Consider the following 20,685-nt stretch of genomic DNA (forward strand, 5'->3'; position numbering starts at 1 on the left):
TTACATGAATGAAATTGGATGAGATTTTTCAATTTTGCAAATACTAAAAGAAAGGCAAATTGTTTAGGTCCTTCACGCCGTTCTATTTTCATCCCCATATTCTGAACTTCAAGAGGAAAGTTTTCAAAGGGAGTTCCTACCTGTTTCATAGAATGCTTCAGATACTGAAGTAAAATGATCTTCTACTGTATATTGTGCCAACCGGAGTGTCTCCAAGCCTCGAACTGAATCATTTCCTCTGGTCCAGTAAAACTGGACATCATTGATATTATAGCCCCCTGTAATTATAGACAAACCAACAAGTGAACGTTTTTGTTAAATATAATAAATAGTTTGTGTAGAACATGTTTGTCTATGATCCTTTGCCATTTGTAAAAAAAAGTAAAATTGGATTATAAATAATGCAATTTTATGACAAAATTTGAAAATGTAATCGGAGTGCCTGGTCTCAAAAGAAATACTATAGGTGGTGGAGAAAAATAAAAGCTGGTATAAACTGACAAATAAAAGGATGTGTTGTACAGGACATTTAAAGGCAAAGCCCATCAAGTCCGACAGGAAGAGGGAAAATTGCTGGAGCTTGGAAATGCAGAGTTTATAAACTACATATGCTATAACATGGAGACTTCTTTACAGGCCTACTGGTTGTGCATGCTTTAGGGAAGGCTTCTCTTAACTGGCATAGATGATTGGCACCCAAGGTGGGAGAAGTATCATATAACAAGCAGCAATTGTGCTGTGTATACATTAATCAGTACATGGCTTATACATTGATAAAACACCTTTGAAGAGTATTTTACATTAAATTAGAGGGTGGCCAGTTTATACATTAATATATACGGTCCAGTTGAGAGTATATTGATGTACACCTAGGTATTAAGAGCAAGCATTTGAATATCTATTTTTGTTTACATAGATCGATCATTTTTGCATTTGACAGACACTGTCTCATTGTTGCTCATTCTGCTGCCCTGTGGAATAACTCAATTCCAATTCACTGCAAAGTGACGTTCACACTGATGTCCAAAATAGCTTTGAGTCACTTCAGAAATGAAGATGTTCATAATTCCAGGTTTCATCTAACTTTATGAACTGGCAGTGGATAAAAACAATTCTTGAAGCCTGAGAAAGTTGTGAGCAAGCTCACTACAGAAAGAAGGCTTTTATTTTCTTTAATAGTCCCCGTTTTTTTGGAAAGGTAAATAGTTCTATCTGAGCAATTCACAGATTTAAAGCATATTTTAGTATCAAAATATATTCAAAATATTAATCGTATCCATTACCATTTATGAAGAACTTTGGGAGGGAGGGGGTCCTTCATGACTATCAGGCAAATTACATTTTGCATAGAAATATTACATTGTTTCCCCACGCTAATGTTATTCTTAGGGTGGGGCATGAGTTTTGTATATGACAGCATGTTAGAGGAAGTTTGTATTGACAAAAGCTTTGAAACTGATAGGAACAAAACCACTGAGTGGTTTTTTAATTGGTATTCTCTTGTCTCTTTAAATGACATTGAGTGGGAGGAGCTAACTTTTACATCCATACTAATGCCTCAATCCTGCAGACTTCTCATGTTCTTTATGCGCTGTAAGTAGTCCTAAAAAAGTTAATAGGATACTCACAATGCATAAAGTTAATCACATGAGTAGGTCTTTGCAGGAACTTTTCCAGGCCTAAAGGTTTTCAGAATCTCATAAGTAGATTTCTTTTCTCCTCAGAGTCTATGTTTTTTCCCTGATTCTCAAGAATAAATGCAGGACCTTCACTGAACAGAAGTTGAAGAGCAAATTCAAAAAGGAAATATCTGTTCAAAGGTAGGTCTAAAAGATTAATAACTATTTGCAAGTGAGATAGAGGCCTGTGTGGAAACATAGTAATGTGATTGGATACTTGCAGTGTCGATAAGGATTGAAATGGTAAACTCTTTGGGGCAAGGTCTGTCTCTTACTATGTGCCTGTACAGTGTGTAACACAACAAGACCTCAATTGGGGTTGAGGCTTCTAGATGCTGCAGTAATATTAATAATAATTAATACTTTCATAGTCAATTGAAACTTGATTTTCTGGGAGATAAGTGACTGAGAAATTTCTCATTGTGGAATTATTAAAACTGGTTGGAAGTATTTATGATTTCTACCAAAAAAAAAAGTTCTTGTTGATATTTTTGTTACCATTTTTCAATCAGCTCTTATAATTAAATAGCAACATTACAAATGCAGGTAAGGTGTTTCATTACATAAGCCACTATAGCAATGTCCTCATATAATCATTATCTTGTAGTGCAATTCAAGTGTTTATGTTTATAACAGTTTAACCAAAATTCCTAACATTTTATTTTAGTTCAAATATTTGCTTTATACTATAAATGTTATATATGTGTATAATACCCAGCAACCATATTTACAAGTGAACAGTATCTAGAGAAGTAAAATATTCTTCTTCTGCAAGTCAATGTTGCTTATCCAATAGGAAAACTAACACTATTGATCTGTAACCCCCAAAACATAATTGTTAAAATGCTTTTAACAAAAAAGTGACTACCACTGCTAAAGGCTTATAATAATCTTTTTCATTCGCACTCTGTGTTCTTGGCTATTTTTCCAGAAACTAAAGAAGAATGCCATGGGAGCAGTTTAGATTATATTACTGTGTTTTCCCTTTAGTCAGGAGATACTTGTGGGTTGTCTAAAATAACAGATGGAATCATTGAGTTTTCAATTAGACAGGGAATTCCTCTATTTTTCCCCTTGTCAAATACATTTTAAGTTCCTGAGGGAGCTACAGAAACTGCTGAACGACTCATTAGGCAATGTCATTGATGTAAGTACATCATTCTGTTTTTGACTTAACAATATGTTCTCTCTGTCCCTTTTTTTTTAAGAAAAAATATCACTGCTAACTAGTCATTCTGATTGTGGCCTCCATAATACTTCCACTGACTTTAGTGGGAATCTTACTCTTGTGTGAGTAAGCCTTGCAGGATAAAACCCTTAAATGGCAACATAATATTAAATTTCACAGCATCTTCTTGATGGAAGTTACCCATAGAATAATTTACAAAATGAATATGGAATGTGCTGTTCTTTTGCAGAAAAGAAGTGGTAAAAATGGAAAAATACTGCAAAAAAATTCCACAAGTATTTCCTCAAATTTGGAAGTCTTTGATTGTGCTCTTGCCCCTTTTTGTGTTCACTTTCAATGAACAATTGTTCAACTGAGTTTTACTTGCATGAATAGTGGTAGAAAACTAGTTTTATTCTTACATAGTCAAGTACTCATGGATATTACATATTACACTTGTGCAAGTACTCACATGTAAAGTGGTATATTTTAATATAGGATAGGACACTGCTTCATACAAAGCACTGAACATTTAGATCTTAGTCTTTCCAGTGATGACTCTCTTTCCATCCCCACGGTTCTGGCATGGAGACCATTAAAGAAGTCATACAAGGATCTGTCCACAGCCTTTATCAATAGAACTATAGATGCAATTACTTTGCTTTAATGTGAAAGAGAAAATTAAATTTGACCTCTGTCCCAGCCAATAAGCTTAATACTAACATATTTTTTTTCTATGAATGATGCTTCAGGGATGTCTTGTGTGCCTAAATATTTAAAATTCCCTGACTGATTATCTGCTACTTCTCCCTTAGAAATTCAAGACCCCCAAAGGTTTCAAATCATCTTTCTGATTACAAGAGTTACACTCGTCTGATCAGGGAACAGAAATAATAGCATGTTACATAAGTGACCAATCCTAGCTAATCAAAATAGATTGAGTTTGGAATACCAATTCTTGAATAGTCACAACAAACTACTCATGATCAATTCACTGTGGGAACTGTAGGATGGCTGTAGCAAAGAAAAAAAGAAGCAACTAAACTGATGAAATAGTGACTGCAGATCCTTTGCTCAGCTTTACTGAAAAGATCATCTGCTTGCAGAACTAAGTCTATGGAGTTCTGCATGTGATGGAATGGAGGATCAGGTTCATAGTCTTTTATGTTTCTCTTTATTCTTAGACCTTGTCTACACTGAGAAGGTAATTCAATCTAAATTATGATAGTAAGGTTACATAAATTATGTATCTTAAATTGACGTAGCTTAGCTCGATTTACAGCGGTGTCCACACCAGGCTTTATCGAGAAGAGACACTCTCCCATTGACTTATCACGTCTTCACCAGACCTGCTAAATCTACGCCACTGCATTGATCACAGCAGCTCTGATTTAGCCCATAGTGAAGACAAGCCCTTAGTGTTTCAGTGTTCTGGGGCTGGATTTTCAAATTATCCTAAAATATTGAGGCACCCAAATCCCATTGAAATTCAGTAGCAGTTGGTCACCCAATTCTCACTAGTCTTCTTTGTAAATCCTGGTCCTCTTTGATAATGTTATACATTATCTAGCAGCCCTTAAAACAGATCACAAATATTGTCCTAACTATATAAAAGTAGCAGTAATAAAGTCTCTTACAGCTTTCCAGTTGCAAGGTACATGTCTGCTTGTCCATAGGGTATTTGGTCAAATCCATACTACATGCAACAGTTGTAGTTATCCTTTAAAAACCGAAAGCAGATGGTTATTAACTATACATAATATTGTATGTTCTATAATAAGAAATGGGTTGTCCTACTTTCTTCAACTAATATTTGTGGGCAAATACATATGCCTAAGAGAAGGTAACTGATGCTTTAAGTAAACAAGGAACAATTGAGGATAGGTTCAAACTATAAATAAAATATCTCACACTTGTTATGTAAATCTCTGCTTTCTAAGTATCTATAGGAAAATAACAACAACTAAAAGTAATGGGCCATATCCTGTAATAATTTGTAATGTGCAATGATTGGAGTTGCCCAAGGTCTAATTGCTGAATTTAGTCTCTACATCTAAGCAAGCTGATCTACTTAGAAATCAATTAGTTAATATGTTAATTGCATTGGCTTTTATTTTCATAGAATCAGAGTTAGAGGCCAGAAGTGACCATCGGATAATATAGGCTGATCTCCTGTATAACACAGGTCACGAACACCACCGAGCCATCCCTGCACTAACTTCATCAACTGAAATTAGACCAAAATACTATAATCCACAGGAGACTAAGCTACTGTGAACCACTGGCAGAGAACAGGAGGGACCAAGGTGCACCAAAGCTCAAGGTCCCTGCAATGTCAAAGATTTAATATTGATATTAATATCTACATACAGCTGGTGCCAATGACCGCCCTGCCCCTTTACACTGAGGGGTGGGAGGGAGGGAGAAATATTTGGCTGACTTGCATGGCAGTCAGGTGCCTTCGTCCTACCTTGCTGCCCCAGCAAGTGCGTGCCTGGGGCGGCAAGCCGCAGGGGGCAGCCTGCCGGTTGCGGTGAGGACAGCAGATAGGCAGTCTTCAGTGGCATGCCTGCAGGAGGTTCGTCGGTCCCATGGCTTCGGCGGCAATTCGGCGGCGGGTAGGACGAAGGCGTGGGACCGGCAGATCACCCGCAGAAACGCCACCGAATCTGCGTGACCAGCGGATCGCCCGCAGGTGTGCCACCGAAGGCCGCCTGACTGCCATGCTTGTGGCGGCAAAAAACATAGAGCCGTCCCTGACAGTAACTGGATAAATGGCTTGGAAAAGGACATAAAAAAGGTATTCATTAAAGGAATGAATGGGGGATCGTTGGGGACTCCTATGCTTGGTAAGGCAGGGAGCCAATTCTCCATTCTAATAGCCTACCTTAACCCTCCTATGAGGGGGGGTAGATGGTAAGGTCCCGGGCATTGGATTTGCTGGAGGGACCTGGATGGAAAAAGAGGGGGAGCTGGTGGAAGCCCCCCGGGTATGGTCATGTCCCAGCAATGGATTTGCTGAAGGGACATAAGAACAGCCATACTGGGTTAGACCAAAGGTTCATCTAGCTCAATATCCTGTCTTCCAATAGTGGCCAATTCGCCGGAGGAAATGAACAGAACAGGTAATCATCAAGTGATCCATCCCCTGTCGCCTATTCCCAGCTTCTGGCAAACAGAGGCTAGGGACACCATCCCTGCCCATCCTGGCTAATAGCCATTGATGGACCTATCCTCCATGAATTTATCTATTTCTTTTTTGAACCCGGTTATAGTCTTAGCCTTCACAACATCCTCTGGCAAGGAGTTCCACAGGTTAACTGTGCATTTTGTGGAAAAAATACTTCCTTTTGTTTGTTTTAAACCTGCTGCCTATTAATTTCATTTGGTGACCCCTAATGACTATTGACCTGGATGGAAAAAGAGAGGGAGCTAGTAAAAGCCCCCTGGGTAATTACATAGAATAAACATGTTACCTGCACTGTACACTTTTATCTGCCAGGTAGTCCCAGACATCTAATAATAAAGTTGCAGCCTGATTAAATTCATGTCAAATGTCTCCTGTCCTTCTTTCGGTATAGCCAGACCATACCTGCATTTATATAGAACTGCAAAAATATATGTATAGTAGATGTCTACAAGCAGAAAAATTTCTAAACTGGGACCAGATTAAGAGCAAATCATGCTAATCTGAATAATTTAAAATGTAAATAGAAGTTATGTGTAAATATGGCTTATGAAGTATACATACCGTATGGCATAAAGGACTGTTCCATTGGGATATATTCTTATTAGACGATTTTCAACAGTGATATCATGAAGAAAAGATTTCTTTGAGTCTACTATGAAGGTGTCTGGTACCCAAAGCATTTCTACAAGACGACCATCTAAGCTTAAACTCTTATTACCCTGAAAACAAAGTCGTTCATCAGTCCATCGTTGTCTAAGAAATATGGTAGCTGTGTAATCCTGAAAGGAGATACAGAAAATGTCACAATGATCAAACCATTATTCTTCTGTTTTTCATAAGTAATTTGAGAGAAATTTTGTCCTTTTTCTCCTCTCTTCAATGGATGGAAATAGAGTTATGGGTCAGGCAAAACAGACTGTGACTCTGCAATTCTAATTCTTAATTATTGGCATTAAAGTAAGCAGTTTTACTAGCTTGCTTGCTGTTAAATTTTCCAGCATTTGAGAATTCTTGTCATTTGGTGTGTGGCTGACATAATGAATAAGTGTTGTCTCTAATGGATTTAGTCCCTTATGACTGAACAGACTCTAATAGCAAACATTGTTGGCCAAACTCTCCGCTGTCATCACTGGCTTCGTAAATCTCTATGGCCTTCAGGGTAATTTATGTAAATACTACAAACATCTGTTTGCTCATGTAAACTACTAAACACTTTCATTTTAATATAGTTGTGCACATTCAAATGTATAAGGGTCAAGGAAGAAAGTGTAATTGGAAATCAAGGGAACTCAACCAATCAATAGCACAACTTACACCTTCAGAATGAGAAGGGTAACTTAATAATGCCAAAGACATCAAGGCTTTGCATTTCATCAAAGGCTCAGCTCACCTTTAGCCCTGATTCAAATATGACATTTTACTTTGTATATCAGTTATGCCATTCATTAGCCACTTTTAAAATCAATGCTTGATTTTAACAAAGTGAATGCTTTTGCCATTATATTACATTATCTTTGCATTGTTTCTAACTCTTTTGAAATACTGATACATGTAAGGAAGTATGTAGTAATACAAAAAGGATATTGATATTTATTTTCTGTAGACAGATTCAAATCTTTAATGGTTAAGTGATAATACACAGCAATAAAAAGTTAGTTAAAAAGGTATATTTAATTTTAATTCTGATATTGTAAAAATTAGTAAGATCCTAACTTTGGACCCAGACTAACTCCTTTTGAAGTTAGAGTTTTGCCATTTACTCCAATGGGAGCAGGATTAGACCTTTAATATATAAAGTAAAAAGGTATACTCTACTTGTCTCCTTATTTTTTTCAGTGTTTGTGGGTTTTTTATAATGAAATACAGCTAGAATGAATGGTTGTTTGAGACACATGGTAAGAATAATAGTATGATTTCTGCTATGGTTAAATAGAAGGAGATTGGTTTCTAATGGTCATATGTGGCTAGTTTTCTCAAATGCACAGGGACAGAAATGTCTCATTCAGGAGATAACTGCTGTTATGTATGTCATTCATTGGAATGGCAGAATATTGTGTAAAGTACACATCTAATTGCTGTTGATTTTTGGGGGACATGATTTGCACTTGTACTTACAGAAGGCACAATCTTATCATAACATAACTACTTCGTGATCTTTAAATATAAGGCTCCATTTCCTAATATCCAAGTCATGGTGTTGGTTGAACAAGAAGGAAAGCCATCTCAAAACTACACTACTGGGGTCTGTAAAACAACAGGCATTAACTTAGATAAGATAAAAAATATTACAAAGCTACTATACCATGTTTATTTCTGATATTGTATCAATGCTTGCTATATCCATACTCATTCCTATTGAGACAGGACCGTCTGAAAAAAATTGAAAATCAGAACATTGTTTAAAGTAATTGTATTTAAATATTCAGTTTTCATCATTTACAACAGACTACAAAATTACAGTAACTTAGATCTATATTTTAACTATTTAATGATACAATGATTTAATATATTTAGATCACAACTTTTGTTCTTTAGATCTTTATTTCCAAGGCTTTATAAAATGTTATGCTTTTTTAATTTCAATGAAAGCTGTGGGGAACACATGTTGCAATAAGGTGCTGAGGGTACTATTCCCACTGCACATCACACCCTTTTGCTTTCAGATGCACAGCCATGTAAAGAATTCTTCCAGTTACAGCAGCTGGTTCCTCAGATGTTAGTCAGATATGGAGTTGCTTCTGGGTCTGTCACATGATTAATCTGCAGATGAGCTATCTGAGCTACCTTATATAGTGTCTATTTAAGAGATTACTGTCTATAATGTGTCACTGTATCTTGACATCACTAATTGCTTTTTGATCACTAGCAATGAATCATTTGTGTAGTTATGTATAATTATGGTAGAAAGCGAGTTGGTCATTCCCCTAAAAATACTATAGCTTTAGTGAAGAACCCTTATACAACAATGTGATTAAGCACCTTAGAAAGATATTAGTTAGACAGATGGAGATACAGTATTGTCATTGTTTCATAGTGATGTTTGTAGGGCTAGGCTTCTGTTGCCCCAAAGGAGTCGAGATTTACATAGTGTGGACAGAGGGTGACCACTTGTGAACTGAAATATTCAGAATTGTGAAGGGCTCCCATGAGAGCATAGTACACAATTGTCCTGGCTGAATGTGTGCATAATGATTAAAAAAAGAGAGCATCTACTAGGAAACCAACATTGAATATATGCACAGCTTTTTTAAAGTAATTATGAGAAGTTGAGCATATTTCACCTAGCAATAAGGGAAGGTTTAGATAAAATGTATCTAGTTTACAGTGGCCCTATGATGCTCCTTCAGCTCTTTGCAGTGCATTAATATCCCGTATATGCTACCAGAGTGACATATAGGGTCCGGAGCAGTCCCACTATCGAATATTTTGCGTAGCACTTAAAGTTACAATATATATGTTAGTACAATGTTTTCCTGGAGTAAGATCTGGATGGAATGGCAGGTTCTATTTTCCAGCATCCTGTACTTTTAAGAGCTGGAACTCTGCTGAACAGGTGAGAGGTGACATGGCTCTGTTGAATAGGGTATGATCATGGCCAAGTTTGGTGCTCTTGGAAGACACTCCAGCGGTGGTTAGCTTGGGATTCTGTCAAATTTTTTAATACAATGCTCCAGTTTAAAGTAGCACACTGGTCTATTTTCCCTGTACATTGTACACTATATTTAGGGATGGAGGAATTGTTCCATTACTCGGACTAAACTTTTGAGGATCAAAGCAAAGTATGGAACTAAATTACTTGATTGAAGAGTTCTCAGATACATCACTGATGTCTTATCTTCCTGGTTTCTAAATTAACTTTCATCATCTTCAGCTCATGACAAGCCAGGAAGAGGGTAAGTTTTTACTATGTAAAATTTGCCACAAGAATTGTTCATGTTTATACCATTTCCCATTGTTTTCTCCTATAAATTGTCATGAAAATGGATTTCATTATTAACATTGAACAAACCCTGCATAGTAATTTATACAAACCAGAATCTGCAAAGTCTAGTTATGGGATCCGGGAACTGAGTTGTCTTTGCTGCTGCTTCAAAACCTGGACTTTCATGAAATTCAATCCCTTTCCATCCAGGATGCAACAGTGCCTACAGAAATTAGCCGACACTGACCATTCATGTGACAGAGCAATATGGCAGTTACAGTACTGTCAACCTCAAAAGTTCAAAAATCATGAATCAGACTTTGCAAATCATGAATTTAAAAATAAAAAAAGATTAAATCATAAATGCTATGATTTGCAATCTGGAATTACTCCAGGATCCATCCCTACATGGGTTAATAGCTGGGTCTGAAACCATAACTTTGTAATCTACAGTACAGACCACTTCCTCTTCAATGGTGAAAAGGACAGGAAATAAAGACTTGTCTATTAACAGCTGTTCCTCCCCCATTCCTTCCCTCCCTTCTAAACGCCTCAAGCCAGCTGATTGCTGCATTCGGGAGGCGGGGAGGGGGGGAAGGCGCGCCGAGTCCTCGCTCCTCCCTCCTGCCCGGGGCAATCAGCTGGCTTGCGGCATTTAGGAGGCAGGAGGGAGTGGGGAGGAGTGATGATTTGGCACAGGCTCCCCCTCCCGCCCCCCCTGCTTCCTACCCGGGGCAATCAGCTGGCTTGCGGCATTCGGGAAGCAGGAGAGGGAGAGGGAGCCTGCGCGCTGAGTCCAGGCTCCTCCCTGTTCCCTCCTGCCTCCTAAATGCCGCAAGCCAGCTGATTGCCGCGAGCAGGAGGTGGGGGGAGAAGGGGGAAGGCGCTGATCCGCTGGGTCTGCCGGAGGGTGGGAGGCGCTGGGGGGGAGGAGGGGGCTGTGGAGAAAGCAGGCAGCCAAACAACGTAAGAGTGGAGCATTGCACAACTTTAAATGAGTATGTTCCCTAATTGATCAGCAACGTAACAATGAAACAACGTTAAGCTGACGACTTTAACTGAGGAGTTACTGTATGTGTACAACCCCAGCTCAAAATAATTTACATTCGTAAAGTCACATATTCTGTTCTTTATTACTGCAATAGCTATTGCTGGGAATCTATTCATAGTCCCTGGATAAAATGTGGTAAATATAGCAAAAAAAAGCGAAAGAGAGTGAGTGTCCTAACTGTGGTGATGTGTGCACAAATCTAGTTAACATGCATTGTTATTTTTGCATCTAACTTTCAATAACTGTGTTAAAAATTTATCCCTCAGGACAGTTTTGTAAAAGCTCTAATTATGGTCAGTGTTTCAGCTGATACATCCAGCCATGATGTTATGATGATATAGTGCACATACCACGCTTCAGCAATACAGGCATCTTGTTTAGTGGGATTGCATTTAGCCTGACGTAATTCTATATTTGCCGACAGGAGATACATTTTAACCTCATCTAATTTTTAGGGCAAAATTCTGCCCTGATTTCCATAGGTTGGTTCGTTTGGGGGGAAAGATGAGGGCACTTGGTGCTTCCCCCTACTCCCCCTGCTTCTAAGGCACATGTACATAACCAGCACAGAATATGAACCTCGTGCTCTCTTGAAAGCTAGGAGTGTGGGGGGGTGTTCTTGGCTAATGGTGCAGTCAATGTTCCATGGACATAAAGGAGCAGGCCTCTGGGCCCCCTATCCTCTTCCTGCTATTGTCACCGCATTATGAGGAAATGCACACTGATCCTTGTGGAGCAGCAAGGAGCACTGCAGAGTATATTGTTGCACTGTGCAAGCAGGATGGCTCAAGGAATGTCTTTTTGGCTCTTAGCACTCCATGCTTTCTCTCTCCTGTCCAACCCCAGCCACGCTACACTAATAAAGTCAGATTTGTCATTAACAATCATTAGTTTTGCTACATTTTTGCATAAAATGCAAGATCCAGAAATATAAATGTAAACTAATTATTACTGTGATTAGCCATTCTTACTTTGAACAGGGGATGGACTTATGCAATAAAAATAACTGTCCACAAGGAAACAATAGTTATTTCTCATGTATAAAACTTTTACTAGCCAAAGGCAGAGTGAATAAGCACTTTGAAAGCTTCAAGATTGTGTATATTAGAGAAATTAGAATATATAAATGCACAATAGAATTCTCTCTAAAGTGTGTCTAACTGAGGAACATTACATGTTATTGACATCTACATGTAGATAGTGTTGCTCTCTAGCCCAAGAAGGCCAATTGGATTGTGGTGACAAATGAAGAGAAAGAAACAATTCTGAGGGAGCGGATGTCTTAAGTTTTTTATATCTACTTTATAATAATGTAAATAAGTTGCATATTTGGCTTTTCTTTGGAAAGAAGACAGACAAGAGGAAGTGGAAAGAAGAAATCAGATGATGATGAACTAAACAGAAAGTTTTGAGACTCCCCTCACTTAGGACAGATTTATGAAAAACTTTGAGAGTGAGACTATCCCTGCCTAAAAATATTTTTAAGCACACTTCTTTGTAGGAAGAGGGGATAAAATACTCACTCTAGTTTAGACTGTGGCTAACTTCAACACAGAGATTTGGGAGTCCCAACTTTTAACCCAAATTTGAGGGCTTGGGGGACACACAGGTCTGTATCAAGTTGAATTGGAGAGTGGGCATGGGGTTTTGGGCTGTCTGTCTGGAATACTGGTGACTGGAGGAGAAGAGGGATGTAAGAGTGTGAATTTAGTGTAAAATTGTTAAGCATGTTAAATAGGAAATGCAGTATTTTTTTAAAAATAATTGTATTAGCACTCAAATAAATTAGCCTAATTAGTAGGGCTGTCAATTAATCGCAGTTAATTCATGCAATTAACTCAGAAAAATGAATCACAATTTAAAAATTAATCATGATTAATTGCAGTTTTAATCGCACTGTTAAACAATAGAATACCTAATGAAATGCATTAAATATTTTTGGATGTTTTTCTACATTTTCAAATATATTTATTTCAGTTACAACACAGAATACAAGGTGTACAGTGCTCACTTTATATTATTATTTTTTATTACAAATATTTGCACTCTAAAAATGATAAAAGAAATAGTATCTTTCAATTCACCTTATACAAGTACTGTAGTGCAATCCCTTTATCGTGAAAGCGCTACTTACAAATGTAGATTTTTTTTGTTACTTAACTGCATTTAAAAACAAAACAATGTAAAACTTTAGAGCCTACATGTCCACTCAGTCCTACTTCTTGTTCAGCCAATCACTATGAGAAATAAGTTTGTTTACATTTATGGGAGATAATGCTATCTGCTTCTTATTTACAATGTCACCTGAAAGAATAGATGTTTGCATGGCACTTTTGTAGCTGGCATTGCAAGGTATTTACATGCCAGATATGCTAAACATTCGTATGCCCTTTCATACTTTGGCATTCTAGAAAACATGCTTCCATGCTAACAACACTCGTTAAAAAAATAATGCATTAATTAAATTTATGACTGAACTCCTTGGGGGGAGAATTGTGTTTCCTGCTGTTTTAACCACATTCTGCCATATATTTTATGTTATAGCAGACCCGGATGATGAACCAGCACATGTTTTTTGTTTTAAGAAAACTTTCACTGCAGATTTGACAAAATGCAAAGAAGGTACCAATGCTGGTAAATATAGCTACAGCATTTGACCCAAGGCTTAAGAATCTGATGTGCCTTCCAAAATCTGAGAGTGATGAGGTATGGAGCATGCTTTCAGAAGTCTTAAAAACACAACACTCTAATGCAGAAACTATAGAACCCAAACCACCAAAAAAGACAATCAACCTTGTGCTGGTGACATCTGACTCAGATGATGAAAATGAACATGCATCAGTCTGCACTGCTTTGAATCATTATCTAGCAGAAGCCATCATCAGCATGGACACAAGTCCTCTGGAATGGTGGTTGAAGCATGAAGGGACATATGAATCTTTAGCGCATCTGGCATGTAAATATATTGCGACGCCAGCTATAACAGTGCCATACGAATGACTGTTTTCACTTTCAGATGACATTGTAAACAAGAAATGGGCAGTATTATCTGCTGCAAATGTCAACAAACTTGTTTGTCTGAGCGACTGGCTGTATGAGAAGTAGGCATGAGTGGACTTTCTAGGTTCTAAAGTTTTTTATATTATTTTATTTTTGAATGCAGCAATTTTTTGTACATAATTCTACATTTGTAAATTTGTCATTAATTTTTATTAATCATGGGATTAATCACAATTAATTGTTTTAATCGCTTGACAGCCCTAATAATTAGAAAAAAAAAGAATATTCAGATTCACACAAGACATAGTGGTAATTTGAAGTGTTGTTGTAACCATGTTGGTCCCAAGCTATTAGAAAGACAAGGTGGGTGAGGTAATATCTTTTATTGGACTGACTTCTGTTGGTGAGAAAGGCAAGCTTTCGAGCTTTTCTTAAGGTCTAATGTGACTTTTTGGTTTTCAGTTCCTTTAAGAACTACAAGAAAAACCATGCAGACGGGTATGAAGGTTAAAATTTTCAAAAGCCCCAATGTGATTTGGGAGCCTAAGGCCCATTTTCAAAAGCACTTAGCACAGGACTTTCAAAAGTGCCTAAGCAGGTTAGACGCCTACTTTTAATAGTAGGTAGGTAATTTTGGAAATCCCCCCATTAGGAGTGTGTCTCATTGAAACTCAATGGAACTTAGGCTTCTAGATCACTTAGGGCTGTTGAAAATTTTACCCAAAGTCGCTATGTTGGAGTATGTGCACCAGCTGACACAGACTTTAATAAAGTGTCTACTAGTTAGTTACAAAGCTAAAGAAAATGATAATTTCACAAAAAATATGGTTTTAAGGTTGAGAGTGGCCTTTAAACATGGGCTTTTTCTTTCCCATCTGGAGGTAGCCATCATGTTCTTGGAGAAGGATAATCTAGTTGTTAGGGCACGAGCCTAGAACTTGGGAGACCCTAGTTTAATTCCCTTATATCTCATAGACATCCTGTTGGACCTCAGGCAAGTCACTCTGTTCCTCAGTTCCTCATCTGTAAAATGGAGATAATACTTTAATACCTCATAGGGATGTTGTGAGTATAAATACAAGGGTTGGCAAGAAGTCAGTTTACTATCAAATAGTCCAGCAAGAATGCCTCGATGTAGGTGGCAGCCTACCATTTTGATTGCATCATGGTGCCATCTGTTAGCTAGCCTACTTAAAAGTCTTGATCAGTCACTTGAATACATGCTAATGCTACCTGTTGGGGAAAAGGTGAACTAATTGATTGGATAATCTTCAAGAAAATATATTGTATGTATACCTTTTATCTGTATACCAGGCAATCAATGTACATGGTGGTTTACAAAGCAAATTAAACAAGTTAAGAGACAGGGTCCCTGCCCTGACAAGTTTACAATATAAACCGACTAGACAAACATATAGAAATTAACTCAGAAGGGAGTGGGGGAAGGAGAGGAGAATTCACAGTCATTAATTATGAAAAGTAAGATACACAGAGGAGTCACTCTACATTAGGGAATTTGATTTTTCTGTAATATTATCACCCCACTCCCATCCTTTGAATTCATTCTGACTTGACTGATGAACTGATGCAAAAGAAAAGCATTGCAGGAGCATTGTTAGGAAATGTGAACATTATTGTTATTGTTAATAATTTTAAAAAATGATATTACAGTAGCACCTTGTAGTGAGGTCTAATGGCCTTGGAGGGCAGAGCCTAGATCGCCCTGCCCCCCCTCGCTGGAAGCACCAGGGCGTAGCCGGAAGTATAAAAGGCAGACCCTGCAGCACAGTTGGGGAAGAGCCTGTAGAGGAGAAGGACGCTCCGCCCATTCTGCTGTGGCCCAGAGGGGAACCTATACCTGGCTGTTCCCGATCCCCATGTGCTGACAAGGACCGGCCCAGAGTGCCTGCTGCCGTGTACCCTGAGGAGCCAGAGGAAGCCTGGAGGCTACAGGTACCAAACCCTGGGGAGGCAGGAAGTGGTCCAGGGGCAGCCACGGAGCGGCCGGCTGCAGAGCCAGGTGTGACTTGGTCAGCGAGTTACGGCTGGATCCCTGCTGACGCAGGGGCAGGCAATCCTGCCCCTGTCAGGTCACTGGGCTGGGATGCGGTGGAGTAGTGTGGGTCCACATCCCTCTGCCACCTCACCCCGGGGTGACTGATTCCCTACACTGTGCAGGGAAACTCTATCCCTGAGGAAGGAGCCTCCCTTACCAACTCACCCATAGACAGTTGTTTGCTGGCTGCCTGATCCCTGCCCAGGCTAAAGCCAGCCGAAAGACTGTTGCTTGCTGGGAGCCTGAGCCTCTTCAAGCCCAGGACCCAGTTCCCCTAAAGACTGTTTTGTTGCTGGCTGCCTGAGCCTCTTCAAGCGCAGGCACCAGCCCACTGATAGACTGGTTGTTTGCTGGCTGCCTAAGCTCCGCCCAGGCCACAGCCTGCCCTGATAGACTTTGTTTAAGGGCTGACAGTTTGAACCACCCAAACCCAGGCTAAAGCCTGACAGTGACTATTGATCGCCCAGCCCTATTGTGGGCTCTTGGTTGTCCTGTGGACTCTGGTCCTGGCCAGACAGAACCAGCCTGAGTGGTCTCCCTCTGAGCGGGAGAGCAAGGGACCATTACACACCTTTTAGCAACTAGGTTGGTGCCCTGTTGCGTTAAATACTCTACAAACCTCTAGTAAATGAGAGGAGTGGATATGTACTTAAACAGATCTGATACAGACAAACCTAAAACCCCTTGATCAATTTTACATCTCCAAAAAGCTATGAGAGATTAGACTCTATTAACTACATGCACTATACAAAAGGGATAAATTACCATTTTTCTATTCTATTGCTATAGACGAATGTATCCAGGTTCACTGTATTCACAAGAATAAATATTTTCATAGTCTCTTCAATGGTGATTCTAGCTTGATTTTTTTTATTGAAAATAATTTCCAGTCATTTGTCTACCTCAGAATAAATGACACATGAAAAGGAACTGGCAAGATGGAGGCTTTGCTAAAATAAAAAATTATGCCTCCTTAAAATGTATCATTAATTAATGACAATGATACTTTTCTCTCCCTCTTGGCAACAGCAATGGGGAATCCACAGTATCTGTCTGATGCCAACCTATTAATAAATGATGTTCTCTTTTTGGGGTTAGAAATCCATTTGCTAAATATTAAAGAGAATTTAGTGTCAATTTTTTTTGATAGAGTGATACTAGTACGCAAGGATCACACTAAGAAACTTCATGTCCAGCCTGAAGCAAAACCTCAAAACCTCCGAGCTATTGGATTTCAAAATTCAGGATAAAATTGGTTCCATTTTTCACTAGATTAAATCATATTACTAGATCCCTTTATACCTAGTTAATACTAAACTCTAATCATTGTTGATGCCAGCAATCAGCTCATCTTAACAAGATCTAGTCATATGACAAATTAATTCCCTTTTGGGAGCATATTTTTTTCTGTAAACATCTTTACTGAGTATATAATTAATAGCAGATCAAATGGAGAGCAGATACAAACAAGAATATGCACACTGAAAACTGTGTGTGTTGTATTCCAATGTCCGTTTGTACAAGAAAATTAATGAAAACAGTTAGGAGATGATTTTATCAAATCTATGAACTCCTTGATAAAATGGATTATATAATCTGCAGAGTCTCCTGAGTAATGTAAGCAGCATTATGGCCCAGATTTTCAAATTTGCAAGCACACGTTTTATGTGTATTCAACATACATATGTACAAATGCTTGCGCTTCAGGGATTGTATAGGCATACTTTGGACTCATGCCAGTGTACATATATGCTTATGTGCATATGCATGTGGGTCTATATGTTATACTTAGGACCAGATCCTCAGGTGGTATAAATCAACATAGCTTCATTGACTTCAGTGAAGCTACACCCATTTACAACAGAACATCCATCTGCATTTGGTCAACCCTTTGTCATTTTCTGTATACAATTATTAAACAACTAAACAAGAAAAAAAAGTTGAGGTACCCATAATAATAAGACCCTAGTCGAGGTTTATGTGACTACACTGATCCAGTGGCTTAACCCTGCATTTAGGGGTTGTGGACACAGTTGCAGCTCTGAATAAAGTCTGTTATACTTTAGGCTTGGTCTATACTTAAAAGGTAAGTCAGCATAGCTACATTGGTCATGAGTGTGGGGAAAAACAACAATAACAAAACCCACTAAGCTATGCCAGGAAAACCCCCCATGTAGATGCCCCTATGTCAATGGAAGAGGGCTTCTGTTGACGTAGCTAATGTTATTCAGGGAAGTGGTGTTCCTGCGCTTACAGAAAAAATGTTTTGTCACTGTAGGCTGTGTCCACATTAGAGAGCTATGCTGCTTCAATAACTTCCTTACTAAAAATCATCATTAGGTGCTACTGCTGCCCATAGGTTATTCTCACAAAAATACATACAAATTTACATGGTGCCAAAACATTAATGCCACAGTCACCTACATTACTCCCTGTTAAATTTCTTCTCTCTCCCATCATGATTAATCCTGTTGTAAAAATAGCCACCTGTAAAATGCATTTCCTATGGTCTCACCCCACCTCTTCAGCAGACTTACTCAGAGGTAAGAAGCTCTGGCCAAACTCCAGAAGCTGAGATCCATTGCTAAAATGTGCTCATGTGTTAGGTCTTAACTAAAGTGATTTTGCTGAGGTGCTTTAGTATTGGACCTCAACAGATGTGCTTTGCTACTGCTCTGTGTCTGTCTCTGTACTGAGCCTCACTCAACCAAGGCACATTAACAAATGTGTACTAGAAGCAGATTAGAACTAAAGTCATTTTCCGCTGATCCAGACACATATGTATGTAGTGGCCCCAGCAATTCTTATACCTAAAAATGGAAATCCTAATGGTAACCACTATTAACCTATCTCATTGTGTATTGTCCTAAATTAGATGGAATGTACTTAGCACTCCACATTTACTAAGGCCTTGGCTACACTTGCAAATTAGAGCGCATTAAATCAGCCCCGCGCGCCCTAACTCCTGAGGTGTCCACACTGGCAAGGCACTTAGAGCGCCTGGACTCTGCAGCTGGAGTGCTCCTGGTAATCCACCTCCACGAGAAACATAGAGCTTGCTGCACCCTGTCTGAAACGCCGGGGTGTCAGTGTGGACGACGTGTTGCATTACTGTGCTGTGATTGGCCTCTGGAAACATCCCATAATCCCTTGATGTCAAGTGGCCACTCTGGTCATTGTTTTGAATTCGGCTGCAGGCATGCAGATATCCCCTTTCAAAGCTCCGTTTCTGACAGCCGGCCTGCTTATCTGCTCCGGGACGCAAAGCAAACCATCACTGTGGAATGCTGCTGCAGCAGAGACAGGTGTGCGTGTGTGTGTGTGTGTGTGTGTGTGAGAGAGAGGCGAGGGGTGGGGCTTATGTCGGGGTTTCCCCCTTCCCCTGCTGCTGTCTGAACTTACAAGACAGCATGCTGACACACTCTTAGCCCCCCAAAACACACTGTCTCTCCCCTCACATACACACAACAAACTCCCTGTCACACTCCACCCCCACCATTTGAAAAGCACGCTGCAGCTCCTTGCACACTGGGATAGCTACCACAATGCACTGCTCTCTGTGGCATTGCAAGAGCTGCTAATGTGGCCATGCCATTGCACTTGCAGCTGACAGTGTGAAAACACGGCAGCACTTTTCCACGGCAGCTGCTGTCTCCAAGGGCTGGTTTAACTCCTGGCGCTCTACATCTGCAAGTGTAACCATAGCCTAACATAGTTTGTTATTTGCTAACAAAAGACTATCTCCTCCAACATACTACATAAACAAAAGCAGCTGTGTCAGCAGTTGGAACACTTAAAAAAAAAGAGAGAGAAACAGATGTAGATATTTTATGCACTTTTAAATACAATATAGTAAAGGCTATTCATATTTTATAAAATTGCTCTAAAAATTACATGTGGTGTGACATGCTCTAGCTGGTAAACTGACGACTAGTCTCACCACGTGTTCAAACATAACTGCATGATCTAAGAACTTCTTTAGCCAATTACTTTAAGTGATTACATAAAAGGAAATAATTTTGTCAGAGAGAATTAAGCTTCTGAACTCCTATCTTTAGAATTATTGCCTTCTTTCCCTTGGATTAATTTATTTTACAATGCCATACATGACCTGCATATGTTTTAAAATTTAAAACTAGAGAACTTCAGTTTCAGTCTGCATGTTATTCAAGGAAGACAGATTTTATACAATATGCTGATCCATGCAGGGGCCTGTACTGGGACTAATGCTGTTCAACATATTCATAAATTATCTGGAAAAAGGGGTAAACAGTGAGGTGGCAAAATTTACAGATGATACAAATTTACTCAACAAAGTTAAGTCCAAAGCTGACTGCAAAATGTTACAAAGGGATCTCACAAAACTGGGTGGCTTGGCAACAAAATGGCAGATGAAATTCAATGTTAAATGCAAAATAATGCTATTGGCAAAATATAATCCCAACTATATATACAAAATGATGGGGGTCTAAATTAGCTGTTACCCATCAAGAAAGAGATCTTGGAGTCATTTGCAGTATTCTGAAAGCACTATGCTTTCAGAGTACTGCAAATTTATAATCTTTCTCAGTGTGCTTGTACCATCCTGAACTGCGGAACACTCATTCTCCAGCTTCAGA

General features: G+C 39.0%; 1 protein-coding gene across 1 annotated transcript in view; it reads right to left on the minus strand.

Annotated features, from left to right (window-relative positions):
• LOC128840710 (gamma-aminobutyric acid receptor subunit pi-like) overlaps positions 1-20,685 on the minus strand; it is a 63,325-nt gene that overhangs the window by 18,900 nt on the left and 23,740 nt on the right. Inside the window, exons 4-7 of the mRNA XM_054035058.1 lie at positions 8,340-8,407; positions 6,599-6,816; positions 4,485-4,567; positions 141-278 (exon numbers count right to left, since the gene is read on the minus strand). Of these exons, the coding sequence (XP_053891033.1) occupies positions 141-278; positions 4,485-4,567; positions 6,599-6,816; positions 8,340-8,407 (507 nt within the window). The remainder of the gene's footprint in view (positions 1-140; positions 279-4,484; positions 4,568-6,598; positions 6,817-8,339; positions 8,408-20,685) is intronic.

Source organism: Malaclemys terrapin, chromosome 7 (genome assembly GCF_027887155.1).
Source record: "Malaclemys terrapin pileata isolate rMalTer1 chromosome 7, rMalTer1.hap1, whole genome shotgun sequence".
NCBI lineage: Eukaryota > Metazoa > Chordata > Testudines > Emydidae > Malaclemys > Malaclemys terrapin.